Source organism: Gallus gallus, chromosome Z (genome assembly GCF_016699485.2).
Source record: "Gallus gallus isolate bGalGal1 chromosome Z, bGalGal1.mat.broiler.GRCg7b, whole genome shotgun sequence".
Lineage (NCBI taxonomy): Eukaryota > Metazoa > Chordata > Aves > Galliformes > Phasianidae > Gallus > Gallus gallus.
The window spans coordinates 27,580,321-27,606,124 of record NC_052572.1 but is presented as its reverse complement, the minus strand read 5'-3'; the positions used below and the strand labels follow the sequence as shown (position 1 = coordinate 27,606,124).

The 25,804-nt window shown below is 42.1% G+C and overlaps 1 protein-coding gene across 1 annotated transcript in view; it reads right to left on the bottom strand.

Moving 5' to 3' along the window:
• SLC1A1 (solute carrier family 1 member 1) overlaps positions 1–25,804 on the bottom strand; it is a 59,577-nt gene that overhangs the window by 21,641 nt on the left and 12,132 nt on the right. Inside the window, exon 2 of the mRNA XM_424930.8 lies at positions 21,365–21,505. Coding sequence (XP_424930.4) covers positions 21,365–21,505 — 141 coding nt within the window. The remainder of the gene's footprint in view (positions 1–21,364; positions 21,506–25,804) is intronic.

Here is a 25,804-nt window from a genome sequence, read left to right as displayed (position 1 = left end):
ATTCTACAGACAAGTTTATTTTGTTATTGTATAGGAAAACACAATATATAAAAGTATCTATTTTTCCTGACGTATCTCACTGCCATGAGTAAGTAACTGACGGTATTTTATAATTGATAATTACTGGGGCTTCTTCTCAAACCAATTTTGAATTTTCATTGAAAACACATCATGGCTTTGTAATTTATTTGCAAATAACTGGAAGATTTGATGAGAACAAACAAAACGTACAGCTGACTTAGCCCATATGAAAACTTCTTCCTCTAACTGAGATGGCATATACCCTACTTAAAATGGAAAGCCCGAAGTGTTGTAAATAAAGACTACAAAACAACTATAATTAACAACTTCTGTATCTACTGTGGATTGCCACTAAACTTTTACATCTATTTTACTTGAACTTTCCCTCCCTTGACATATCCCTGAGTTTTATATTGTTTACATAGGTTTGAGAAGATTGATTGCAAATGCAGTTTAAACAATTTTATTAGGCATGATGGATTCTCCTTCATACTTGGGCATTTCAAAATTGTTTTATTTCAAATTAGTTCCTTAAATTTTTGTTCAAGAGATATTCTAATTTAGCCACAGACACTGAAGCATGGAATGCAATTTTGTGGCAATAGAACACAGGTCTTAAGAGAGATGATCACAAAGGTACATTAACTGATGTTAAAATCTATTAATTTATCTAACTCTTACCTGTATGATTTCAGTAGAACATAACAAAAGCTTTAATAACTGAAGCCAAAGATGGAAATAAATTGCCCAATCTCCTGCACCTCAGCTTCCATGCTTTCTATGTCTCCAACTCAAAACTATCTGTATTGGTTTTATCTCTTTTTCTTCCACCAATGTTATCTACTTTACAAAACTTAACAGTTGTAAAAAAGTAAAAAAAGGAAACAAAGAGTAAAAAAAAGGAAACAGAACCTCAAGATCCAGCCCAAGTCAAATGCTGCACTGCCTATGAATCTTATTTAAGGAAAGGATGGGAAAAATAACACAACTAATAATCATTTTGTATGACAGGGTATTAGCACCAAAACACAGCAGGAATAAGGGATGTCACAGGAACCTCAAGTAAACAAAATAGGCATGCACTTTGGGTATTATATGCAGATATTCTGTGGTCCCATGAGATCTAGAAGTGAACAGGGTTGCATTAACTTCTAGTGCTTATAATCATACCGGATGCCTAAAGGATAATACTTATATCCCTAAGAGTTTGACAATTATAGACTTGTCCTAACAGAGTACAAGGGTTTATGCTTCCAGATATTCTTTCCCATACAACATAAGAAACTGCATAAATAGTTCAGTACTGTGATTTTCTCTGTTCAACAGCAACAATCATACCTTGTCACTTTGCCTTTTTTTTTTCTGCTCTAAAAATTCTGGTGTCATCTCCTGCAGTACCTCCTAGCTGTTTTCACAGCTTCTAATAAGGAAGGCCAGAAGAAATCAACTGAAGATCAGCAGAAGCTGACAGAATCTGTTCCTTTCACCATATCACTTCATCTCCACAACACATTAATCATTAAATATAATTAGAAAAAGGCTGGGCTGCTTATCTCCTTTTGCCAACAGCACTACACTTTATTATCAAGATGTGAGTTTTCCCTTTACAGAGATCAATACCACTAGTCCAGCTCCTAGCACTGTTGACAGGCCTTTCTCTTTAAATGTTACTGAATGCTGGAAGGAAAAGTCCAGCTAAAGGGCTTTCATACAGTTGCATCATAGCTTCCTCCTTGACACTTTTAATTTTTTCCTCTCTTTCATAGCTAATTATATCTACGTTGAGAAATAATTGAAATCTGGCAGACATCAGCTTGTGTACAGTTCTCTCAGATTACCAATACCTAGCTCACTATTGTAACAAAAATACAGAAACAAATGGTCCTAAGGAGTAGAATGCTATGGCTTTTACACCTTCCCACCTATAACTCAGAAGTTAATTAAAAAACAAAATATAAAATTGTTCCCAATTGACGTAAGTTTTATTATTTTAACTGAAGAATTTCAAATGCTAGAAGAGTTGATAAAGAATTCTAAACATCTCCCAAATTCCACTTTTAAATTATCTGCTTTCTCCTGGCCCCACCGCTGGTTTTGGGTCCCTCACTACATGAAAGACCTAAGAGGCCCTGGAGCATGTCCAGGGAAAGACAACAAAGCTGGTCTTACGAAGAATGGCTGAGGGAAATGGGATTGTTTAATCTGGAGGAGGCTCAGGGGACGCCTTATAGCACTCTACAACAACCTGAAAGGAGGTTGTGAGGAGGCGGGGGTCAGCCTCTTCTCCCACATAACTAGTGATAGAACTAGAGGGAACGGCCTCAAGTTGTGCCAGGGGAGGTTCAGGTTGGGTATTAGGACAAATATCTTTTCAGAAAGAGTGGTTTGGTGCTGGGACAGGCTGCCCGGGGAGGTGGTGGAGTAACCATCCCTGGAGGTGTACAAAAAACATTTAGATGTTGTACTAAGGGACATGTTTTAATGGGGAGATATTCATGGTAGGTGGACGGTTGGACTGGATGATCTTGGAGGTCCTTTCCAACCTTTGTGTCTACGATTCTATGATTTTCTCCCTTTCTTGAAAAATTCCTCTGTTCTATTGCCCCACATGGTGATGTCATCAATGTATTGCAGGTGCTCAGGAGCTTCACCTGCTCCACTGCAGTCTGGATTCGCCTATTGCAGATGGTTGGACTATGTTTCCACTCATGGGGTAAACAGTTCCAGGTATACTGATCATCTCTTCCAGTGAAGGCAAACTGTGGCCTGCACTTTGCTGCCAAAGGGATGGAGAAGAATGCATTGGCAATGTCAGTTGTGGCATGTCACCTGACTGCGTTTGACTCCAGTTCATATTGAAGTTCTAGCATGTCCAGCACAGCAGCACTTAACAGTGGTGTAACTTCATTCACACCATGATAGTCCACTGCCAGCCTCCTCTCTCCACTGGCTTTTCACACTGGTCATATAGAGCTGTTGAAGGGTGAGCAAGTCTTGCTGATCATTCCTTGGCTCTCCAGTTGACAGATGGGAAAGCTTATGGATGCGAATCAGAGAATCACAGTTAGTACAGTACTGTTGCCTGTGCACTGCCGCAGTATCAGCTGGCACCTGCTGTTATTCTACTTGCAGCAACCCCACAATGTAAAGGATGGGTAAGGTAGACACATGCCTAACGTTCTCTGTCTCTAAAGCAGCTGCTCCAAAAGCCCATTGATACCCATTTGGGTCCTTGAAACACCTTCTCCTAATATAGTCTGTACCAAAGATGGATCGTGCCTCTGTGCCAGACAAATAGGATGCCTTTGCCCGACTTTTCCAGTACGGCTCACTTCAGCCACCAGCACAGTCCACTCTTTAGAACCCCCTTCAACAGCATTCCAGAAATGCAGACAGCTTCTGTCCCTTTATGACTCAATGGCATTAGGGTGCACTGCGCACCAATGTCCACCAGAGCCTCATGCAACTTTCTTTCTCCTAAAGAGGCAACTGACACCAGCACAGGCTTTTTCTCCATTTCAGGTTTGGAGACACTCTCTTTCCCTTGGAAAATAGGGCTCGGTAGGCATAAGCCAGCCTCAAATTATTTGTGCCTCCTTAGATCTGCCAGAGCTACAATAGTCCTCCCTTAAATACTTGCCTCAACTTTCAGGGTTCTGCAGGTGTTTGGGAGAGAAGCTCCATAATGCTATGGGTGCCCACTTCTCTAAGTTTTCTCCCAGATTCCACCATATCCACTGCCACTCAGTATTATTCAGCTTTGAGGAAGATCCATGACCAATACTGATACAGAGGAACACATTCAGGAAACATGACAATATTGTTATGCTAGTTTGAACAGTCTAGAACTGTGTGAAAATTTCAAGGGGGAGAAAAGGAAAAATAGTTCCAGTAGGTTTTAAGTAATGCAATGTGAAGCATGATGTGTGCAATCCCTTAAAAGACTGTGTTGAAAGGGAGAAAAATCCCATTCTTGCTATTTTTAGCTAATAGTAGCAAGTTGGCATGGTGTGAAAATTTCTGTTCAAAATCACAGTGCACTCTGGTCAAATCTATTATCTTCATTGCTATCGTGTCCCACAGTGGGTACCAATGACAGTCACAGGTTGAATTCTTTTTCCTTATCGTGCAAGAGGAACCCAGCACTCTAGGCCTCTCCACCCACACCTCCCCCCACCACAGAAAGCCAGAAGACAAGTGAGAAGGAGGAGTTGCTGCTCAACAGAGATAAAGAGAACACTATTGTACTAAAAATGGTAAAGGAATGTGAGTTCATACAATATAAAAGGAATCAAGAGTATTAAATCAAACAAATGGGAAAACGATTGTCTCCTATCTGTGTTGCAAATTCGGAGATGGGGAGCAAAATGGGACATCCTTACATGACTATGTCACCTTGTATCTCCTGGAAACAAAATGGGAAGAACCAGAGCATTTGGGGAACTGTACTTCTCCCTTAGCAGCTGTCCCATTTCCATTAGGTCACTGCAGAATGCCATGATAAGGAATACTTAAAGAAAACCAAGACAGCACCCTTCAAGTACTAGAAAGGTACAATTAGGTCTCCCTGATGCCTTCTCTTTTGCAAATGCAAAATAGTAGAGAAAAATTAGTATAGAATGGCCTGGGTTGAAAAGGACCACAACGATCGAGTTTCAACGCCCCTGCTATCTGCAGGTTTGCCAACCACTAGACCAGGCTGCCCAGAGCCACATCCAGCCTGGCCTTGAATGTCTCCAGGGATGGGGCACCAACAACCTCCTTGGGCCACCTGTTCCACTCTGTTACCACCCTCTGAGTGAAAACCTTCTTCCTAATATCCAACCTAAACCTCCCCTGTCCCAGTTTAAAACCATTCCCCCTTGTCCTATCACTATCTACTCTTGTAAACAGCCGCTCCCCTTCCTGTTTATACGCTCCCTTCAAGTAATGGAAGGCCACAATGAGGTCTCCCCACAGCCTTCTCTTCTCCAAGCTAAACAAGCCCAGTTCCTTCAACCTTTCTTCACAGGAGAGGTGCTCCAGCCCTCTGATCATCTTTGTGGCCCTCCTCTGGACCCACTCCAAGAGCTCCGTGTCCCTCCTGTACTGGGGGCCCCAGGCCTGGACACAGTACTCCACCAGATGGGGCCCCACAAGAGCCAAGCAGAGGGGGACAATCACCTCCCTCTCCCTTCTGGCCACTCCTCTTTTAATGCAGCCCAGAACACAGTTGGCCTTTTGGGCTGCAAGCGCACACTGCTGGCTCATGTCCAGCTTCTTGTCTACCAGGACCCCCAAGTCCTTCTCCGCAAGGCTGCTCTCAAGGAGGTCTTCCTCCAGTTTGTATAAATACCTGGGATTGCCCCAACCCAAGCACCCTGCACTTGGCCTTATTAAACCTCATTAGGTTTTCATGAGCCCACTTCTCCAGCCTGTCCAGGTCCTTCTGGATTGCTTCCCTTCCTTCCAACGTATCGACTGCACCGTGTCATCTGCAAACTTGCTGAGGGTGCACTCAATGCCATCGTCTGTGTCACTGATAAAGATGGTAAAGAGCACTGGTCCCAAGACCAACCCCTGAGGGGCACAGCTTGTGACTGCCCTCCACCCTGACACAGAACCATTGATCACAACACTTTGGCTGCATCCAGCCAGACAATTCCTAATCCATCAAACAGTCCATCCTTCAAATCCACACCTCTTCAATTTAGAGAGAAGGATGTGGTGAGGGATCATGTCAAAGGCCTTGCAGAAGTCCAGGCAGACGAAACCACCACCCTTCTCCCATCCACCAAAGCTGTCACTCCATCGTAGAAGGCCACCAGATTGGTCAGGCACAATTTGCCCTTGGTGAAGCTATGCTGGCTGTCTCAAATAACCTCTTTATCTCATATGTGCCTTAACATAGCTTCTAGGAGGATCTTCTCCATGATTTCTCAAGCACATATATGAGGCTCACTCACCTGTAGTTCCCTGGATCCTCCTTTCTCCCTTTCTTAAAAATGGGAGTAATGTTTCCCTTTTTCCAGTCACCAGGAACTTCACCTGACAGCCATGATTTTTCAAATATGATGGAGAGCGACTCAGCAACGACATCAGCCATCTCTTTCAGAACCCTGGAATGGATATCATCTGGCCCCATGGACTTACACACATTCATTGTCATGAGGAGGACTCGGAACTGTTCCACCATTACAGTGGGAAAGAAACCACTCCCCACACCCTAACCTAGAGGCTCATGATCCTGACAGACACGGAAAGCCTGACCACCCATGAAAACTGAGGCAAAGCACTCATTGAGTACCTCAGCTTTTTCTGTGTGTGAGGAAGCCAGCTCCCCATTACCTTTCCTCAGAGGGGAAGCACTCTCCTTGTCCTATCTCCTCCTGCCTGTGTACCTGTAGAACCCCTTCTTGTTATCTTTCACATCCCTTGCCAAGTTCAGCTCCATCTGCATCTTGGCTTTCCTAATCCTACCTCTACACACATGGACAACAGCCCTGTATTCCTCCCAGGATACACAACCCTGCTTCCACTTTGTGTACATTTCCCCTTTTCTCTTAGTTTAAGCTGCAGGTCCTTGCTCCGCCACAACGGTCACCTGCCTCCCCTGCTTGACTTTTTGTGCTGGGGGATGGAGAGCCATTGCGCTCTCAGAAGGGTGTCCTTAAAGAGCTGCCAGCTTTGTTCTGTACCCATGTCCTTAAGGACAGTTTCCCAGGGGATCCCACTCAGCAGTTCCTTGAGCAGCCGGAAGTTTTCTCTCCTAAAGCACAGGGTCCTAGCTCTGCTTTTTGCCAGGCCCGTGTTCTTCCAGATCACAAACTCCACAAAGACATGGTCACTACAGCCCAGGCTGCCTCCAATCTTAACCTCTCTAACGCTCTCTTCTTCATTAGTGAGCACCAGCTCCAGTAAGGCTTCACCTCACGTTGGTCCATCTATTACCTGGACTAGGAAGTTGTCCTTGACAGACTCCAGGAACCTCCTTGATTGCTTGCCACCTGCCATGCCACTATCCCAGCAGATATCCGGGTGCTTGAAATCCCCCATCAGGACAAGAGCCTGCGAGTGCGACACCTCCTGCAGCTGAAGCAGGAAGGCCTCGTCCACAGCCTCCTCCTGATCAGGTGGCATTTAGCAGAACCCAGCCACTGGATGCTCTTTGCTGGACCAATCCTTGATTTTCACCCACAAACACTTGACCGGATTGTGGCTGTTCCTCAGACAGAGCTGTTCGCAATCTATCCACCTCCTAACATAGAGGGCAACGCCACCACCCCTCCTACCCTGTCTATCCCTTCTGAAAAGCCTATTCCCTTCTGAAAAGTCCTCAATCAGGGTATTCCAACTGTGGGATTCATCCCACCATGTTTCCATGATAGCAATTAGGTCATACTTTTCCAATTGCTCCACAGTTTCTAGCTCCTCCTGTTTAATTCCCATGCTGCACGCATTGGTATAGAGGCACTTCAGCTTGGCTATCATCCTCATTGCCGTATCAGTGGAGCCCTCCCTACTACCTCCAGGACAAGTCTGAGGTTTTCCCTTACCACCTCCCAGGGTGACAGCATTCCCATGTGCTTCTCTGTCACCCAGTACACCCCCTTCCCCCATCATACCTAGTTTAAAGCCCTGCTAACCAGCCTAGCAAACTTATTCCCAAGAATCTTTGTGGCCCTTCTAGTCACTCAGCTCCCATCCACTGTCAGCATTCCTCCTTTCTCAAGGCTGTGTCCCAAGTCATAGTACCCAAAGCCCTGGGCACGACACCATTCGCAAAGCCAATCATTCAGCATGTCCACCCTCTTCCTTTTGTGTGGGTCCCAGTCACCAACTGAGAGGACCAAGGAAAACACAACTTGTGCTCTCAATCCCGTCAGAAGTCTTCCCAGAAGAAGATGGAACAACTCTAGCTTCCTTGACCTTTATTCATAAGGGAGGCGCCCAAGACCTCTGATCATCCTTGTGGATGTCTTCTCACCCCACTCAAACAGTTGCGCATCATTCTTGCTTGGGGGCCTCAGACATGGATACAGGACCACAGATGGGGCCTTATAAGGGCAGAGTAGAGGGGGACAATCAGTTTCCTTCTGCTGCTGGCCAGTCTTTTTTGATGCAGCCCAAGATACTGTTGGCCTTCCACACACTGCAGGCTTATCTCAAGTTTATGGTCCACCAAAACTCCAAGTCCTTCTTCACAGGAGTGCTCTCAAGGAGTTCTCCTCCCAGCCTGCATATACACCCAGCACTGCCTTGGCCCAAGTACAACACCTTGTACTTGGCCTTTTTGGATCTCACTAGGTTCCAGTGGGCTCATTTCTCAATCCTGTCCAGGTCCCACTAGAAGTCATCCCTTCCATCCAGAAAACTTCCTGAGAGTGCAATCAATCTCACTGTCTCTGTCATATGTAAAGATGTTAAAGAGTTCTGGTCCCAAAGCAGACCCCTGAGAGAGACCACTCAGAAAAACCTTCACCTGGACGTAGAGTTGTTAACCAAAACTCTCTGGCTATGACCATTCAAATAATTCTTCATCTGCCAAATAGTTCACCCTTCAAATCCATTTCTCTCCAATCTAGAGATAAGGATGTGGTGTGGGACCACGTCAAAGGCCATGCACAAGTTCAGGTAGACTATGTTAGTTACCGTTTTTTTGTCCACAGATGCTGTCATTCCATTGCAGAAGGCCACCAGATGAGTTAGGCATGACCTGCCCCTGTCAAAGCTCTGCTGACTGTCTCAGACCATAGAATAGAATCATAGAATCACTCAGGTTGGAAAAGACCTTAAAGATCATTGAGTCCAACCACGACCTAACCATACTAACTAACAATCCTCTGCTAAATCATGTCCCTAAGCACCACATCAAGGCTGTTTTTAAACACATCCAGGGATGGTGACTCAAGCATCTCCCTGGGGAGCCTATTCCAGTGCTTAACAACCCTTTCTGTAAAAAAGTGTTTCTTAATATTCAACCTATACTTACCCTGGTGCAACTTGAGGCCATTTCCCCTCATCCTGTCACCTGTCACCAGTGAGAAGAGACCAATCCCGCTCTCGCTCTCTCTGTAAGCACCTTTCAGATATTGGAAGAGAGCAATAAAGTCTCCCCTCAGCCTCCTTTTCCCCAGACTAAGCAGCCCCAGTTCCCTCAGCCTCTCTGCATAGGGCATATTCTCCAACCCCTTCACAAGCCTTACTACCCTTCTGTGGATCTGCTCCAGCACCTTGATGTCCTTTCCATACTGAGGTGCCTAAAACTGAACACAGTACTCGAGGTGAGGCCTCACCAGTGCCAAGTACAGGGGCAGGATTACTTCCTTAGCCCTGCTCACCACACCATTCCTGATACAAACCAGGATGCCATTGGCCTTCTTGGCCACCTGGGCACACTGCTGGCTCATATTCAGCCGAATGTCCATCAGTACACCAAGGTCCCTTTCCATCAGGCAGCTTTCCAGCCACTCTTGCCCAAGCCTGGAGGGTTGCCTGGGGTTGTTGTGACCAAAATGCAGGACCTGACACTAGGTCCTATTGAAACTCATGCCATTAACCTTGGCCCATCGATCCAGTCTATCCAGGTCCCTCTGGAGTGCCCTTCGCCCCTCTGGCAGATCAACACCCCCTCCCAGCTTGGTGTTGTCTGCAAACTTACTGACGGTGCGCTCAATCCTCTCAGCAAGATCATCAATGAAGATGTTAAACAGAAGCGGTCCCAGCACTGAGCCCTGGGGGACACCGCTCGTGACCGGCCGCCAACTGGTTTTAACTCCATTGACCACAACTCTTTGGGCCTGGCCATCCAGCCAGTGCTTCACCCAGCAGAGTGTACACCCATCCAAGCTGTGGGCAGCCAGATTCTCCACGAAGATGTTATGGGGGACAGTGTCAAAGGCCTTCCTGAAGCCCAGGTAGACCACATTGACAGCCTTACCCTCATCCACTACGCGGGTCACCTTGTCATAGAATGAAATCAGATTTGTCAGGCAGGATCTACCATTCATAAACCCATGCTGATGGGGCCTGATCCCCTGGTTGACCTTTAACTGGTCCATGATGGTTCCCGAGATTATCTGTTCCATAACCTTCCAGGCACCAAGGTGAGACTGATAGGTCTGTAGCTACCAGGATCATCTTTCCAGCCCTTTCTGAAGATGGGCATCACATTTGCCAGTCTCCAGTCCACCGGGACATACCCAGTTAGCCAGGTCTGCCAAAGAATGATGGAGAATAGCTTGACAACCACATCTGCCAACTCCCTCAGCACTCCAGGGTGCAACCTATCTGGCCCAAGGACTTGTGAGCATCCAGCTTTTGGAACAGGTCCAAAACCATCTCATCATGGATCATGCAGGGCTTATTCTGTTCCCCATCCCTATCTACCAGCACAGGGGGCTGTGTTCCCAGGGAGTAACAAGTCTTATTATTAAAGACTGAGGCAAAGAAGGCATTAAGTACCTCACCCTTATCCCTATCCTTGGTGACCAGGTTGCCCTCAACATACAACAAGGGATGGAGATTCTCCCTAGCCCTCCTCTTGCTGTTGATGTATTTATAAAAAAAATTCTTGCTTTCCTTTACCTTAGTGGCCAAGCTCAGTTCTAGCTGGGCTTTGGCTTTTTGAATTTTCTTCCTGCACAGCTTCACTACATATCTGTAATCATCGTAAGTAGCTTGCCCACTCTTCCAGAGACCATAAACTTTCCTTTTGTTCTTGAGATCCAGCCAAGGGTCTCTGTTCATCCAGTCCGGACTCTGCCTGTTGGCTAGCATTCCATGGCTTGGGGATGGTCAGCTCCTGCACCTTTAAAATAACTTCCTTAAAGTATTCCCAGCCTCCCTCAGCTCCCACATTCTCCAAAACTACCTCCCAAGGGACCTTCTCAACCATGATCCTAAAGAGGTTGAAGTCCGCCCTCCGGAAGTCCAAGGTGGCAGTTCTGCTGACTCCCTTCTGTGGTTCAACAAGGTTCGAGAAATCTAGCATCTGACGATCACTATCCCCCGACAGCCTCCAACCTTTACATCTCCCACAAGACCTTCTCTGTTAACAAACAGCAGGTCCAGGATTTTGCTTACCCTTGTTGGCTTCCTCACCAGCTGTGTCAGGAAGTTATCTCCTACACACTCTAGGAACCTCCGGGACTGTTCCCTATCTGCTGTATTATAAATCCAGCAGATGTCTGGGAAGTTGAAGTCCCCCACAAGAACAAGGGAGAGTGACCTTGAGACCTACCCAACTGTCTATAAAGTGTCTTGTCTACCTCTTCATCCTGGTTGGGTGGCCTGTAGCAGACTCCCACAGTAATATCAGTCTTATTAGCCTTCACTTTTATTCTGACCTATAACCTCTCCACCCTATCATCACCATCATTAATTTCCATACATTCACATTCTTTCTTAACGTAGAGGGCTACACCACCGCTTTTCCTGCCTTGCAGGAATCTGCAATGATCTCCCCCTGTCTGTCACATGCCTTAAAATAGTTTCCGGAAGGGTCTGTTCCATGATCTTTCTAGGCACAGATATGAGGCTCTTCAGCCTGTAGTTCTCCAGGTCTTCCTTCCTCCCTTTCTTTAAAACAGGAGTGATGTCTCCCTTTTTCCAGTCACCGGGGACTTTGCCATGACTTTTCAAATATGATGGAAAGTGGCTTGACAATCACATCAGCCAGTTTCTTCAGGATCCTGGAACTCATGTCATCCAGTCGCATAAATTTGTAAACATTCTGTCTCATGAGTTAGTTCTGGACTTAGTCAGGTCTTACAGTGGGAGAAACTTTGTTCCCCAGATCCTGCCTAGAGTTTAGTGGCAAGAGAAGCACAAGAAGCCTAACTGCCAGTTCTCCCTTCTCATTTAACAGAGGGGTACACTCTCCTCGGCTTGTCTTTTGTAACCAATGTACCTGTAAAATCCTTTCTTGTTATTTTTCAAATCCCTTGCCAAGTTCAGTTCCATCTGCGCCTTGACTTTCCTGATCCCATCTCTACCTGTCCAGATGACATTTCTGCATTCATTCCAAGCCACCTGCACCTGTTTCCACTGCCTGTACATTCCCTTCTTTTCCCTCAGTTTGATCAGCGAGCCTTTGTTCAGCCATGCCAGTTTCCTGCCTCCTCTAGTTGAAGGAACAGCCTTCCTCTAGGAAGGACAGCTTCCAAGGGGATCATATCCAGTAATTCCGTAAACAGCCTAAAGTTTGTTTTCCTGAAGCTCAGGGTCCTTACTCCGCTTTTTGCCAGGCCCATCTTCCTCAAGATCACAAACTCAACCAGGGTCTGGTCACTACAGCCCAGATTGCCTCCAGTCTTAACCTCGTTAATGAACTCTTTCGCATTGGTGAGCATCAGGTCCACTAATGCTTCACTTATATTTGGTCAGTCCAATATCTGGAGCAAGAAGTTAACCTCAGTGAGCTCTAAGAGTCTCCTCAATTGCTTGCACCCCACCATGCTGCTTTCCCAGCAGACATCTGGGTGGTTGAAATCCCCCATCAGGATGAGAACCTGCAAGTGTGCTGTTTCTTGTAGCTGAAGCAAGAAAGCTTCATCAACAGGTTCCTCTTGATCAGGTGGCCTGTAGTACACCTGACCACCAGATATCCTTTATTGGTCTGTTCTCTAATTTTAACCCACGAGTTTTCAACCTGATCACAGCTGTTTCTCAGAGGCATCTCTTTGCAATCTATCCCTTTCTTAACATAAAGAAGAACTCCTCCACCTCTCCTCTTCAGCCTCTCTCTTCTAAAAACCGTTTAGCTCTCAACTGCAGTATTTTCACACTATTTCACCAATCCATTGCTTCTGTGGCACCAATTAGATCAGGTCATAGTTTTCCAATTGCACAATGGTTTCTATCTCCTCCAGCTTATTTCCCATGTTGCATGTAGTGTTGTAGAGGCACTTCAAATGGGCCTTCAGTCTCATTATATTTTTTGAGGAACCCTGCCAAATTCCTCTGGGATAAATCCGAGGTTTTTCCCTGCTTCTTCCTGAAGAGACAGTGTTGCTTGGCTCTTCTCTGTCACCCAGAAGCACATCTCCTTCCCCCATCAAATGTAGTTTAAAGCCCTGGTGATGAGCCCTGACAGCTTGCTGCCTAGTATATTCCTGCCTCCCATCTGACATCAACATGCCTGATGCATGCAAGATCTTAGTACCTAAAACCCCAAGCATCACACTATCCATACAGCCATTCATTCAACTGGTCCATTCTCCTCCTTCTGCCCAGTCCCCAACTGGAAAGATCAAGGAGAACACTACCTGTTCTATTGATCCCTTCAAGATCCTCCCAAGGGACATAAAGTCACTTTTAATATTTTATGATTTCCCAATTGCAGTCTCCTGTGATCCACCTTGTAAAAGGAGTGGATAGAAGTCTTCCAGCTTTACCATACCCAGTAGCCTCTTCCTGATGTCTTGAATGTGGGCCCCTCGCAGGAAGCAAATCTCCCTGGAGAGATTACCCAGGTGGCAAATGGGTGCCTCAGTGCCCCTTAGCATGGAGACCCCAATTACTAAGACCCTTTCCTTTTTTTGGTGGCACTGGTTCTGACTTGGGTCCTTCACTGGACCAACTTAACATGTTTGTCTCTGGCCAATTATGAGCCAATATCCACACCCTCTTCTCTTTCCATCCCCAGAGCTTTGTATTTTTAAGGGGGATTTCAGGGACAAGCTCTTTCTTCTGCTCTAAGCAGAGATGGGGGTCCAGTCTCCCCCAGCTTGAGTGCTTTTGCTGTTTGTCTCCTTTGATCTGGAAGCTTACTTAGGTTTTTCCCCTTGCAGGGACTTAAAACAGAGCTGTTGTCCTGCCTGCGTCACTGCACAATACCACACGGTAATCTCTCTGGCTCCTAGATATTTCTCTGCCCAGTGATTTCCTTTCACAACCTGGAAACCTGCTGAAAAATATAATATTGCATTTTATACTATTTCCATGTAAATTTTATCATCATTTGGTAATTCGTTAATGAATATAAATGGGAAAGGGTTTTTTGTTTTGTTTTGTTTTGTTTTTAATGGCAGGGAAAGGTTCATTCTGTTGTTCTAAACACCAGGTCAGATTTGGAGAGATCTTTCAGTCCAAATTGCCAGGTATCATGTACACAGTCTTCCCTGTAACTAAGTAGATCACACCAACTCTTCCTGAACAGGGACACAGGTTAGAGTCACATTCACTGAGATTCAGAATGGGTATGAATAGACTAGATGTTAAACTTGCCAACTAAAACTAAAGCTTTTTCACCCATCCGGTCTCTTCTTGATGAGGCTGTATGAGTTTTGAGTGACTTGCTTTTGCAAGGCACCATACCACTACCTTATCATTTCCTATATGAAGAATGTTGCTCTCAGGTCTTCCAAAACAGCACAGTGCCAAAACTAGTGGCCATCTGTCCATTTTCCCCTGGTCCAGTACTTTACATAAAAACTATTTGAAGGAAAAACCATGTTCTATAAACTTCAGACAATAATATCTGTATTAGTAAGCAACATAACAGCAGGGAATTCAGAGCCTATACATTACTGAAGCCTTCCTCGACTCACCTGCCATTTTCCCTCTCTCCATGTCAGTTCATGAGCCTTTTCTTTCCTTCTCTACCCTTTTACTGGGAATGGACTTTTAGTACAAGTTCATTTTGACTTTAATTAATTGTCTGAAAGTTCACTTTCTCCATATTTACCTTGAACTGTAAGAATACTAATTAGTTTCTTAGGAATCACTGTTGTTTCCTTCCAAGGACTGAACAATCTATTCTCTTTTTCACTTTGCTCTTTAGAATCATCTAGGAAATGCAGTGCAGTAGTTCATGACTTTCAGATGAGCAAGACAGTCAGGACCAAGCAAATACTTCACAGTTTTCTACTCTGCTGTCTCTACCCAGCCTTGGGACATCTGCTAAAGGAAACAAGGGCACAGGTAGACTTCTTTTCTCTGCTTTCTGTAGACGGTAAGGACACAGAAAGAAATGTAAGGAGCCAGTCTATAAACACTTGGCTTCATAGAACATGCCACCACAAAAACTTTGGGTTCATTGACAGTGGAACTGCATATATGAATCAGGCTTACAAGCACCATATGGGTTTCACAGCTTTCAAAGAAGGAAGAGTCCTTGGATAAAGCTAGCAGAGCTCATTGGTAGGACTTTAAAATAGGTTTAAAGAAGGACAGGGGTACTTGCAAGCATGACCATGATACAGTGTGAAACACCATTGCTAGGCCAGAAGGTTAGAGGGTTGCGAGAGCTGGGGCTGTTCAGCCTGGAGAAGAGAAGGCTCTGGGGAGACCTGATAGCAGCCTGTCAGTACCTAATGAGGGTCTCTAACAAACCAGGGGACAGACTCTTTAGCAGGGACAGAGAGGACAAGAAGAAATATTAAAAACAAACAAAACAAACAAACAAACAAAAAAAAAAACAGAAGTTTAGACTGGATATAAGAAAAAAAAGGGAAAAAAATATACAATAGTGAAGCACTGAAACAAGTTGTTGAGAGATGTGGTGGATGTTTCATCCCTGGAGACATTCAAGGTCATGCTGTACAGGGCTCTGAGAAACCTGACCTAGTTGTAGATGTTCCTGTTCATTGCAGCAGAGTTGGTCTAGACCTTTACCGGTCCTGTCCAATACAAATGATTCCATACTAAATTCCATAATACTCAAAAACACCAACATCAAGGTCCAAACAGCATGACTCTATTCATTCAGCTAAGAAACAGGACTCAGGACTCAAATGCTAGTATCTAACATTAACTATAGATCCTTCTCATGATTTTTCACTGGATATGCAACTCATATAACTTAATTTCTTCCCCTTGTTTACTAAGTCATGGGGTTTTGTACTTTTCTTTGTGTCTAGTCTTCCACTAGACACAAATAAAATCTGACGCATATAGCTAATTCTCATTAGGAGGACATATCTCACCCAGGTGCAACCTATGAAAATCAAGTAATAAAGAATCCATGGCAAACAGGAGCCCCAGATTCTGTAGTATGCAACCTCTCAAATGAAATTTTTGGTGACCTACCACCTCTGTCTTCGTGTTTGTTACCAGAAGTCTCACATTTCTGTTCTATCAGTCCCTCTATAGCAGAAGTTTTCCTGTCTGGTAAAATTTAAATTTAAATTTAAATTTGGAAAGGAAAAGTATTTGTTTGACAGCTTGTAGCAATTACCTTTTTAATAAACCTGACAGAAACACAATTAATCTCTTTCTTTTCGTAAGAGTGTTAATTATTCCACTAGTACTGTTGTATAAGTGTAATATAATAATTTCTTAATAAATTAGCTGACAAAATCTTGCAAATCAGTGGCTCAGGAGGAGGAAGGGCAGCAAATGTGTGCAGGTAATGAATAAGCATCTGTTAGTGCTATTTAAATGCCACAAACACATTCAGAAACATATATATATATATTTTTATTTCCTACTTATATGATCAAATGAGACTACCACTGGATTAGCAAGATAAATATTGGTTGTCTGACTTTGAAGAGGCACTGAAGAAGCAGATTTTTTTTGTTCTTAAGAAAAAGAGCAAAGCATGGAATACAGTAACAGTTACAAATAATTGTCCTGATACTGAAATGGGGCATCCTGGATGATTCAAGGATTTGAAAAAGTTGTTATGAACTTTCTAAATGCCAAATAGAAAGGGGGAAAATAAATAGGATATTAATAGCTCACAGCAATTAAAGGGATGAATTCATTATAAAATGGAACAGGTAAGATGTTCAGAAATATTTCTGACCCCCAGTGTCTGTTTAAGGGATTGCTGTGCCAACCTGTAAGCAGCTGGCAAAATCAAAATTGCATTATTGTATTATGACCTTTCACTAGAGAGCTGATTATATTACATGTATAGAAGGAAGGTATCAGTACTGCTTTCCATTCCTCTTATTTGCGAGCAACATCACTTGTAGGAAAAATTTAATTTTCATCTAGAAAGTTTTAAGAGGTTGTATAGGCTCAAGTTAGAGCCTTTTCAGGAGATTTAATGTTCCTCAAGTAGAATATAATAGAAGCCTATAAGGAGTGAAGATGACAAATGAATCTACCAGGCTGGACAGAGTAGCAAGAGCCATACGAGTAATCAGGTTCGGTTCATGAATGTAGTAAACACAGCCTCTGTGGTGTTGCATGTGAAATAAATAAACCACAAATATAGAAAACTCAGGAGTACTAAAACTACTTGAATTACTCTGAAAGTACGGGCAGTAAAAGGCATAGGTAAACAAGTTTTACTTTCCAGACTCTTATTTAAAAAAAAAACGTAAACATTTTTTAATTCATTATCAGGTCCACACATACAGAAGTGGAGTTAAAAAGTGAAGGTAGTTTGTTTTATAGTGGAATTGTTAAGCACCAGAATAGAAGAGCTGAAGGCACTAACTCACTTCACTTTCGCACACAGTGAAGCCACTAGCAGCCCCACAGTGACACAGCTAGGACTGAAGGCAATAGCTGCCAGTGCCACAAAATGGCTGCTGTGCTGGAACTCTTTGCTCTTGAGAGTTGTTGGTAACCCTGTTCCATGTGTCTTAAGAATATTTCATAGTTTTATCACCATAACTTAAAGCCTTAAATAATACAGAAGCTGTCTCAGTTGTGCAAGGTCAATGATACTGATGGGAAAGGAGTAGATGATTTTTACAGGTGTAATCCAAAGGCAATGGGCACAAAGCTTTGTCCTTTAATAGCACATGACTCTGCAGTCCTTCCCGCTTCAATGACTGCACATGAACAGTGAGGACAGGACATCATGCATCCCTCAGTACAACTGAAAGTAAAACCCATTAACAGTAGTGCAACACCTCTCATCCTTTGCCTGGTGTCACTTTGATACAAAGGGACAAAGTGAGTTATCTGCCTAAGCCCTCGTGTCTATTTTATTAATATTCTTGTGGCTTTCAAACCACAGAAGGGTAACTGAAGAGAACAGAGATATTTCAACAGGCAGTCTCTGAGTATATTAAGCAAGATCAGGGCTTCCCCAGCGGGTGGAAACAAGTCTGCTTGCTGGTAAAGCACAAGGTGTGTTAACAATGCCTCAATAGAATAGCATCCCTCAATAACTGCACTTCTTGGAATAGTATGAATGGAAACTTCTGAGGTAATGATCACCCAGGAATGATGATACCAAAAGAAAATTGCTTTCTTCCCCTACCACTTCTGTTCCTATGCTCCTTCAAGGTATTTTAAATTTGTGATATTTTATACCCAATGAAGCTGGCAGGTCTACTTCTAAGAAAAGATACAGCCTTACAGGGATCCATTGTGCATTTTAACTGCAATTATTATGACAGTGGACCAAAAAAAAAAAAAAAAAAAAAAAAAAAAAAAAAAAAGTTGTATAAACTCTCCTGATTTTTAAAGATAAACATGAGAAATAAGAACAATCCTGTCTGATTTTTCTCACTGCATTCCAACTCTTTTGTTTCTATTTAGTATATTTTGTCTCCCTTCATAAAACTAAGCAGCACTGCGATAAAGCAAACTGGTAATTTCCCAAAAGTAGATCCAAGGTGCAAAACTGTACAGTTGTGAACAAAGGAAAAGAACAAACAACCTGTTCAAAATAGCCTTCCATCGGCCATTAATCAAGATTCTCTTCCCAGTAGCTAAGGAGTCCAGACTAATTAGATTGAAGCCCCAGAACTTCCAGTAAGCAAGCTGAAGATTTCCTCCTCTTTCCTTCTTCCTAAAGGGCACCTAAAAACTTTCCAAATAATCATTTCTTCTTTTAAAGCAGTACTTCAAATAAGCTGATCTGGTTTGCTGGGTATCACGCTCAGCACAGGCATAGTTCTGTATGTTACAGCAGTTGTCTTGAGTAACGTTAGGTTCTTCATATTTAATTTTGCCATGCTACTACAGAAGAAAATTGAAAATACAAATTATTCCTTCACATGAATGGTGCATCACTGTACTGTTAGTGAGTTTGAGGGACAGCAGTCTAAGGGAGATTCAATAAGACTACATATTTTGGACTGAATTATTAGTGTGGGCTAATGGGTAAGAATGAATTAAACATGCATTAAAACTAGGAGAAGTCAATTATTACAAGTTGGTCTCTAAGCCACGCTAACTTAAAAGAGCATCTCACTACTCAGAGTCTCACATCCTCAAATAAAAGATCTTTTAAGCTTTCTTTTCAGATGTTTCCAAATAAACAAATGCTTAGTGCTTATGCTAGTTTTTTGTTAGGTTACAATTCAGCCTCTAACACAAGTAAGTAGAAAAAATTCTGCCAATTTCAAACTGTACATGTAAAACAAACATCAAACAATGCTTTCCTTCCCTTACACTCTGAGGAACAGAGTTTGTGAATGAAAATCACATTCTGTAAAGCCTTCTATTTAACCACAAGAGGGAGAATTTTGTCTTCAGTTTGGAAAGAGCCTAACGGTGCTCTTGCTCTAACTGAAGAAGTCAGTGAGAGTTTTTTTCACTCGCACAGGAATGCTCCCAACAAGTTATTAATACTTAAAACTTTGCAGAAATTTCTGGAATATCAAGGAGTAATTTGAACAAGAAATGCCTTTGCTGTGCAAAATAAGTTACATCACTATATACAAACAGATTGGTAGACAGTTCACTGTCCTAAAAGCATATGTATAAGGTTTTGCTTTTCAGGATTGACATCAACAGACTAAGACATCCTAATTTTCAAAAAGAAAACTACGGATTGTATTTTCAACATCTTCTGAAAAAATGTTACTAGTCACCAAAGTCCTATATTTTTACATAACTTACATTCAGAAAATAGCATTCCTGTTTTTATAGGCATCAAAATTTTTTAGGTGCCTCTTGACCTAGCTACGTGATCTAGTTAGAAATATGCTGCAAATGGCCAGCTGCAATTGTTTCTTTGTGCACTCTTTTAGCCTGCTGCAATGACATAACTTGGCAACCTTTAACCTACTCTCCTGGTAAGCTAACTTTCATCCCTTTGGCTTACAAACTACAAATGTGTGCACAAAAGACTCAGTTACTGTCACGAATTTTACTTCAGTAGCTTCATATGATTTGGGCTCTAAACAGCTGTCACTAAGCACATGAACATGTACACAGGTCTGACAGCTGTGATCATCCGATACACACCCAACAGAGTTCCGAAAAACATACACTCTCCTGCCAGCTTAATGTGCTAATCCTGAAGAGATGGGCATACTCAGATGACCTCTGCTCCCACCAAGGGCAGCCAGCATGCAGGGTGAGGTGCTATTCTTGTACATTCAGTGTTTAGTCAATAATAATGAAGTTACTTTTGAGGAAAATACTTTGTCTTATTCTCTGGGAAGTTCACCGTCAAAAGCAGAGTGTGCTGTTAACAATAGAAGTGAGGTACCTGCCTTGTTTACAAGTGTAGATGAAGACGCATTCTGGATCTTCCTTTAGTTTTTCATTCCACTAGTTCATTTATCCTATACTGTCGTTTTTGAAAATGTGCATCTTGCTTTGGCAATAAAATTCATTTCTTGGAGAGATGAAAGGTAACAGGGTAGTGCCAAACATGTCCTGAGTCAATGCAGTAAGCTAAAATAAAATAGTCACCACCTTTGCTCCCTCAGTAAAAGTTTGAAGAATACAGATAAGTTTGTTTGACTTTCTTTACCTTTTTGTCTGAAAGTTTATTTGACATACAGTTCTGTCTCTTCATTTTCAGTTTGCTCCTTCAGATCTTTCCAAATATTTCCTAAGGAACAAGCTGTTAGGAAATTTTAATATGACAAGAGCTTGCTTGCTACTTCCAAGAGAGAGAATTTCTGTTCTTTCTATAAACTCTCTTGCATTTGCCCAAAACTCCTTTGAGTCATCCATATCAAAGAGATTGTTTGTTTGTTTGTTTGTTTGTTTGTTTATTGGTGAATCTAATGGACATATAGAGGGGTTCAGTAAATGCCAGATCTCGTGCAAGGTACTTCATAAGAGTTTGTAGAGACTAGGAAAAGTTAGGTGAGAAATCTACTCTTTCTATGACCATAAGATATGAGATCACATTTCCTTATGAAATGGTGACATGAGACAGCTTAATAATAATTAATCCTGTACCTGAAAATATGCAGTTGCAGCTTTGAGCCTACAATCTGCAGCATTTAACCCACTCCTGAAAACATGAAGAATTGATAAACATGGAAGTTATTACCTCATCGTTTTTATTAACTTAATTTTCAAATAATAGAGATAACCTTTCCAAATTCATTTTCATTATTAATAGAGAAGCCTAATCTAAATGTATACATCTATAGTCTTCATTACAATAGTTTCATCAAGTTGTTTATAAAGATTGTTTCATTGAGAAAAAAAAGCTAAACGACAGTGATAATCCCATATAAAAACAGCACATTTCCAATCCTACCTGTGATCATACTTGATATGATTAGTGGCAGAATGATGAGTTTGAGCATTCTCATGAGTACCTCTCCAGGAAAGGAAAAGTAGAATTTATCCAGGTTAGACAGCTTGCCATATTCTCGTACCAGCATGCCAACTCCAATACCTAAAAAAACACATCAAACATGACAAAATTTAGCTGTAATTTATATGAGAGACATGGGGATAGGGAAGAAAGGTTGGTCATTCATTTTCTGTACTTTATATTGATTACAGTAACAGTAATAAACACATACAATTCTGAAGCTGGATGACTTTTTAGATGTGTCTTCGGAAAAAAATTGATTGTACTTCTGATTATCAGTTCAGTCCAGCACTGACACTCTACCTTCACTCTCTAGCTCTCAAAAATCCCTAACAAGCATTAATAAATAGTATAATAAATAAACATTATTGCACATTTAAGAAATAAAGTGATAAAATGTACTGGATAATCTATGCTGGTGAAAATATACCTACTCAGCAGCAATACTTTCAGTAATTGACCCTCTATGTAATCAGAAAAGAGACTACATTGATCTAACTATTTCCAGGAAATTAATCAACGAAAATACCATTAAGCATATTTTATACTCATTCATTGGCATGACCAATCTACAAAATACCAAACTATCAGTATAATTAGTAGAATCATAGAATCACTGAATAGTTTGAGCTTGAAGGAACCTTTAAATGTCACCTAGTCCAACTCCCCGGCAGTGAACAGGAACATCTATAGATAGATCAGGTTGCTCAGAGCCCTGTTCATCATGAATATCTCCAAGGATGAAGCATCCACCACATCTCTGAGCAACCTGTTCCATTGTCTCATCACCCTTACTGTAATGTTTTGCTTTATATCCAATCTAAACCTCCCCTCACTTAGTTTGAAACCATTTTCCCTTGTCCTATCAGCTAAAGAGCCTGTCCTCTTCCGCTGGATACTGAAAGGCCACTGTCAGGTCTCCCCAGAGCCTCCTCCAAGCTGACCAGCTCCAGCCCTCTCAGCCTGTCCTCACAGGGGAGAAGTTTCATCTCTTGGGTCATTTTTGTGACCCTCCTCTGCACATGCTCCAACAGGTCCATGTCTCTCCTGTACTGAGGACTCCACGTCAGGACACAGTACTTCAGGTGAGGTCTTACCAGCACAGGGTAGAGGGGCAGGATCACCTCTCTCGACCTGCTGACTATGCTTCTTTTGATGCAGCCCAGGATACAGTTGGCTTTCTGGGCTGTGAGGGCATATTGCTGGCTCACGTCCAGCCTGCCATCTACCAGTACCCTAAAGTCCTTTTTGGCAGGGCTTTGCTCCATTGTTTTGTCCCCTAACTTGTACTGATAAAGCAGGTTGCCACAACCCATGTGCAAGACCTTGCACTTAGCTTTGTCGAACCTCATGAGGTTCACCTGGGTGTACTTCTTGAGCCTGTCTAGGTCTCTCTGGATGGCATCTCATCCCTGAGGCATGCCAACTGCACCACACAGCTTGGTGTAATCTGCAGATGAATATATTTCTGATTTAGAAAGAAAGATGTTATAGTGAACTGTGTCAAAGGCCAGATACATGACATCAGTGGCTCTTCCCTTATACACTGACACAGTTAAACCATCATAAAAAAAAATAGGTTTGACAGGCAGGACCTGCCCTTGGTGAAGCCATGCTGGTTATCCTGCATCACTTCCCTCATTCCATGTTCCTTAGTATAAACCTTTCAGGAGGAACTGCTTCATGATCTTCCCCAGCACAGAGGTGAGGCTAAGAAGTCAGTAGTTTCCTTGGTCATCCTTTCTACTCTTCTTAAGAATGGGCATGATATTGCCTTTTTTCCAGTCACAAGAGTGTTCATTCGACTGCTATGACTTTCCAAGAACCATCAAGAGAGTCTTGGGCCTCTATTTCACTGGGGCCATAGACTTATGAATATTCAGGTTCTTCAGGTGCTGATGATTCAGCCATGATATAAGGCACCTTTTTACTTCCTCTCATCTTTGACTTAAATGAATTAACAAATAATTCTAGCTGTTGAGACAAATCACAGGTAAGAATTCTATTAAAATAAAATAAATCATAGACTTAAAGATGAATTTCTTTGGTTTGACAGGTAAAACTTTTATTTTCTATATCACCATTAGCTAAAAGGCGAAAGACACTGGCATAGGAAATATGTTCAACAGTGTTCAGGAAGCATTAGCACGGTTATTTCCATAAGCAATTGCAAGTGCATGATATGAAGATACTCCTGAATTTACGATTTTGCATTTCACTTCAATGAATTATATTTTGCTTGCCTACTCTTCATCCATTCTTCTCATTTTCCTTCTCCGGTTTCACAGAAATAAATAATGGTTTACACAAGAGTTTCTTTGCCTTCAGCATCTTATATCCTATCTCTACTACAGACTTCTTTTTTAAAGGAAACATCAGTATGACATATGAACTTTGAAATGCTATAGTCCTGGGTAAACTGAATATTAAGAGATCCAATTTCTAACATGATGATTCAGTGAGCAACACTTAGAAGCTTTCACTACTGACTGAGTGCTGAAAGATTTTATTCATATGAGTAGCCTCAACTAAATTATTAATAGTTTCACTGAAGTTCATGTAATTGTTTATAGTCCCTTTTTATTTTAATGACATCAGTGATGTGTATTTTGCAGCACAAAAGCTAAAGTACTTTCAACCTACCTTTACCAGCCTCACTGACTCATGTAAACTTGCAGAGCCTCAGTAACACTGCTAGTGCCCAAGCCAAACAAGCCTTTTCCGTTGGTTTTATTTTAATGCTACACAAGGCTTTTAAGTTAGATATTACACAAGAAGCTGGCATAGAGTAAACAGGCTTATAGGATAGGTCTCTCATTTTAAGGGATTGAAATTGTGGAGGCAAACAAAACCAAAAAATCATTTGCCAGAAACAGATTTAGTTATTTAGATAACTGGTCTGCATTGTTGGTACTGAAGAAAACAGACAGGGATGCCATATCAAATTATCTATCAGAGAAGAAAATCATTAACATTTTCACCTGCAAAGTGGGAATTTTTGAAAAATTCCTCCCTAAAGATTCACCATGGAGGTGTTTTCTGCTAGATTTGTTCTGCTATCTGCAAGATAGTTGACAAAAAAATGTAACCTAGCTACTTTCACAGAATTTGCCTTTGATAGCAGAAGACAGATTATGAACCATCTTTTCTCTGCACTTGTAGAAACAAGTTGAAGAAAAATAGAGGAAGATTATAAACTCCTATCAACTCTGTAATGTTAATAAGGAGAAAGAAAACAAAAATGTTAACATTTCCAGGCAAATATGCTCTTCTAAACAACTATTAAGATTTCTGGCATACATTTCATCTGTGTCAGAGAACACAGACAATTTAAACTCCTTGCAACATCTTCAATCTTAATAGTCTTCAAGATGTTTGCAATATTACGTAAATGCTCTCCATCAGATAAGACACAATGATCTCTACTTCTATCCTAGAGGCTAAACTCTGTTCACTGTGTTGAAAATAATTAGTCTATACTTTGAGATAGGCCCAAGTAAGATTAGTCAGCTTGTAAAATGATCACGCATATTGAAGTTGCTAAGGCTTTGATCCTGCAAATACCAATGTAAATAGTTGACCATAAGCATATAAGCATTCTATGTATCTTCAGACTATTCATGTGATTGATAGGTATATGCTTAAATTGCAGCAATAATAGGCAATATAATTGTTAAAAGTTGTGCAACTCCATTTTATAATAGGGTATAGGGCACTCTACCTCACATAAAAAGATGCAGCTTTAAAAGGCTGTTGTACAGATGTTACTGCATTTCTGAAGTATGCAAGAGATTTTCCTTTCACATATCCATACAAGTTAAACAGTATTTATTTCCACGCCCCATAACAAGATCACAGAAATATAACTGTACCAACCTCATTCTAATGCCAGACTCCTCCACGCCTGCTCTGATCCTGCTACAATAATGACGCAAAAGACCCTTGAAGCTAGACATATTCCTCAAAGAGTAACAAAGATGGACATCCACAATGCACTGTTCATGACAGAAACAGGAAAGTCTAGCCAAAAGGAGTCAGAACTATGCCCTCAACGGAAACGTTGGTGTGAAGAGAGGAATGTCACCAATCCTGGGCAGATATATACACTGAAGGGGTCCTAGCAATAACTCAGATGACTAAGCTGTGTGTGTCTTCGGGGGAGATCTTGCATGTTTCTGAGCAGGATCAAAGGAAGGGAATTATTTGTGATCCACTGCACTTTGAAAGAAAATTCAAAGAGGCAGCATGCTCTGTTCCTTTCTTTCAGCCAGGAGCGTTACTCTGAGCAAGTGTGACCAATCATTTTCTAACCATGATTCTTTCCTTTTAAGCAGCAACAATTATGTTTCACCTGCTGGAAAGTTTGATCATTTATCAGGA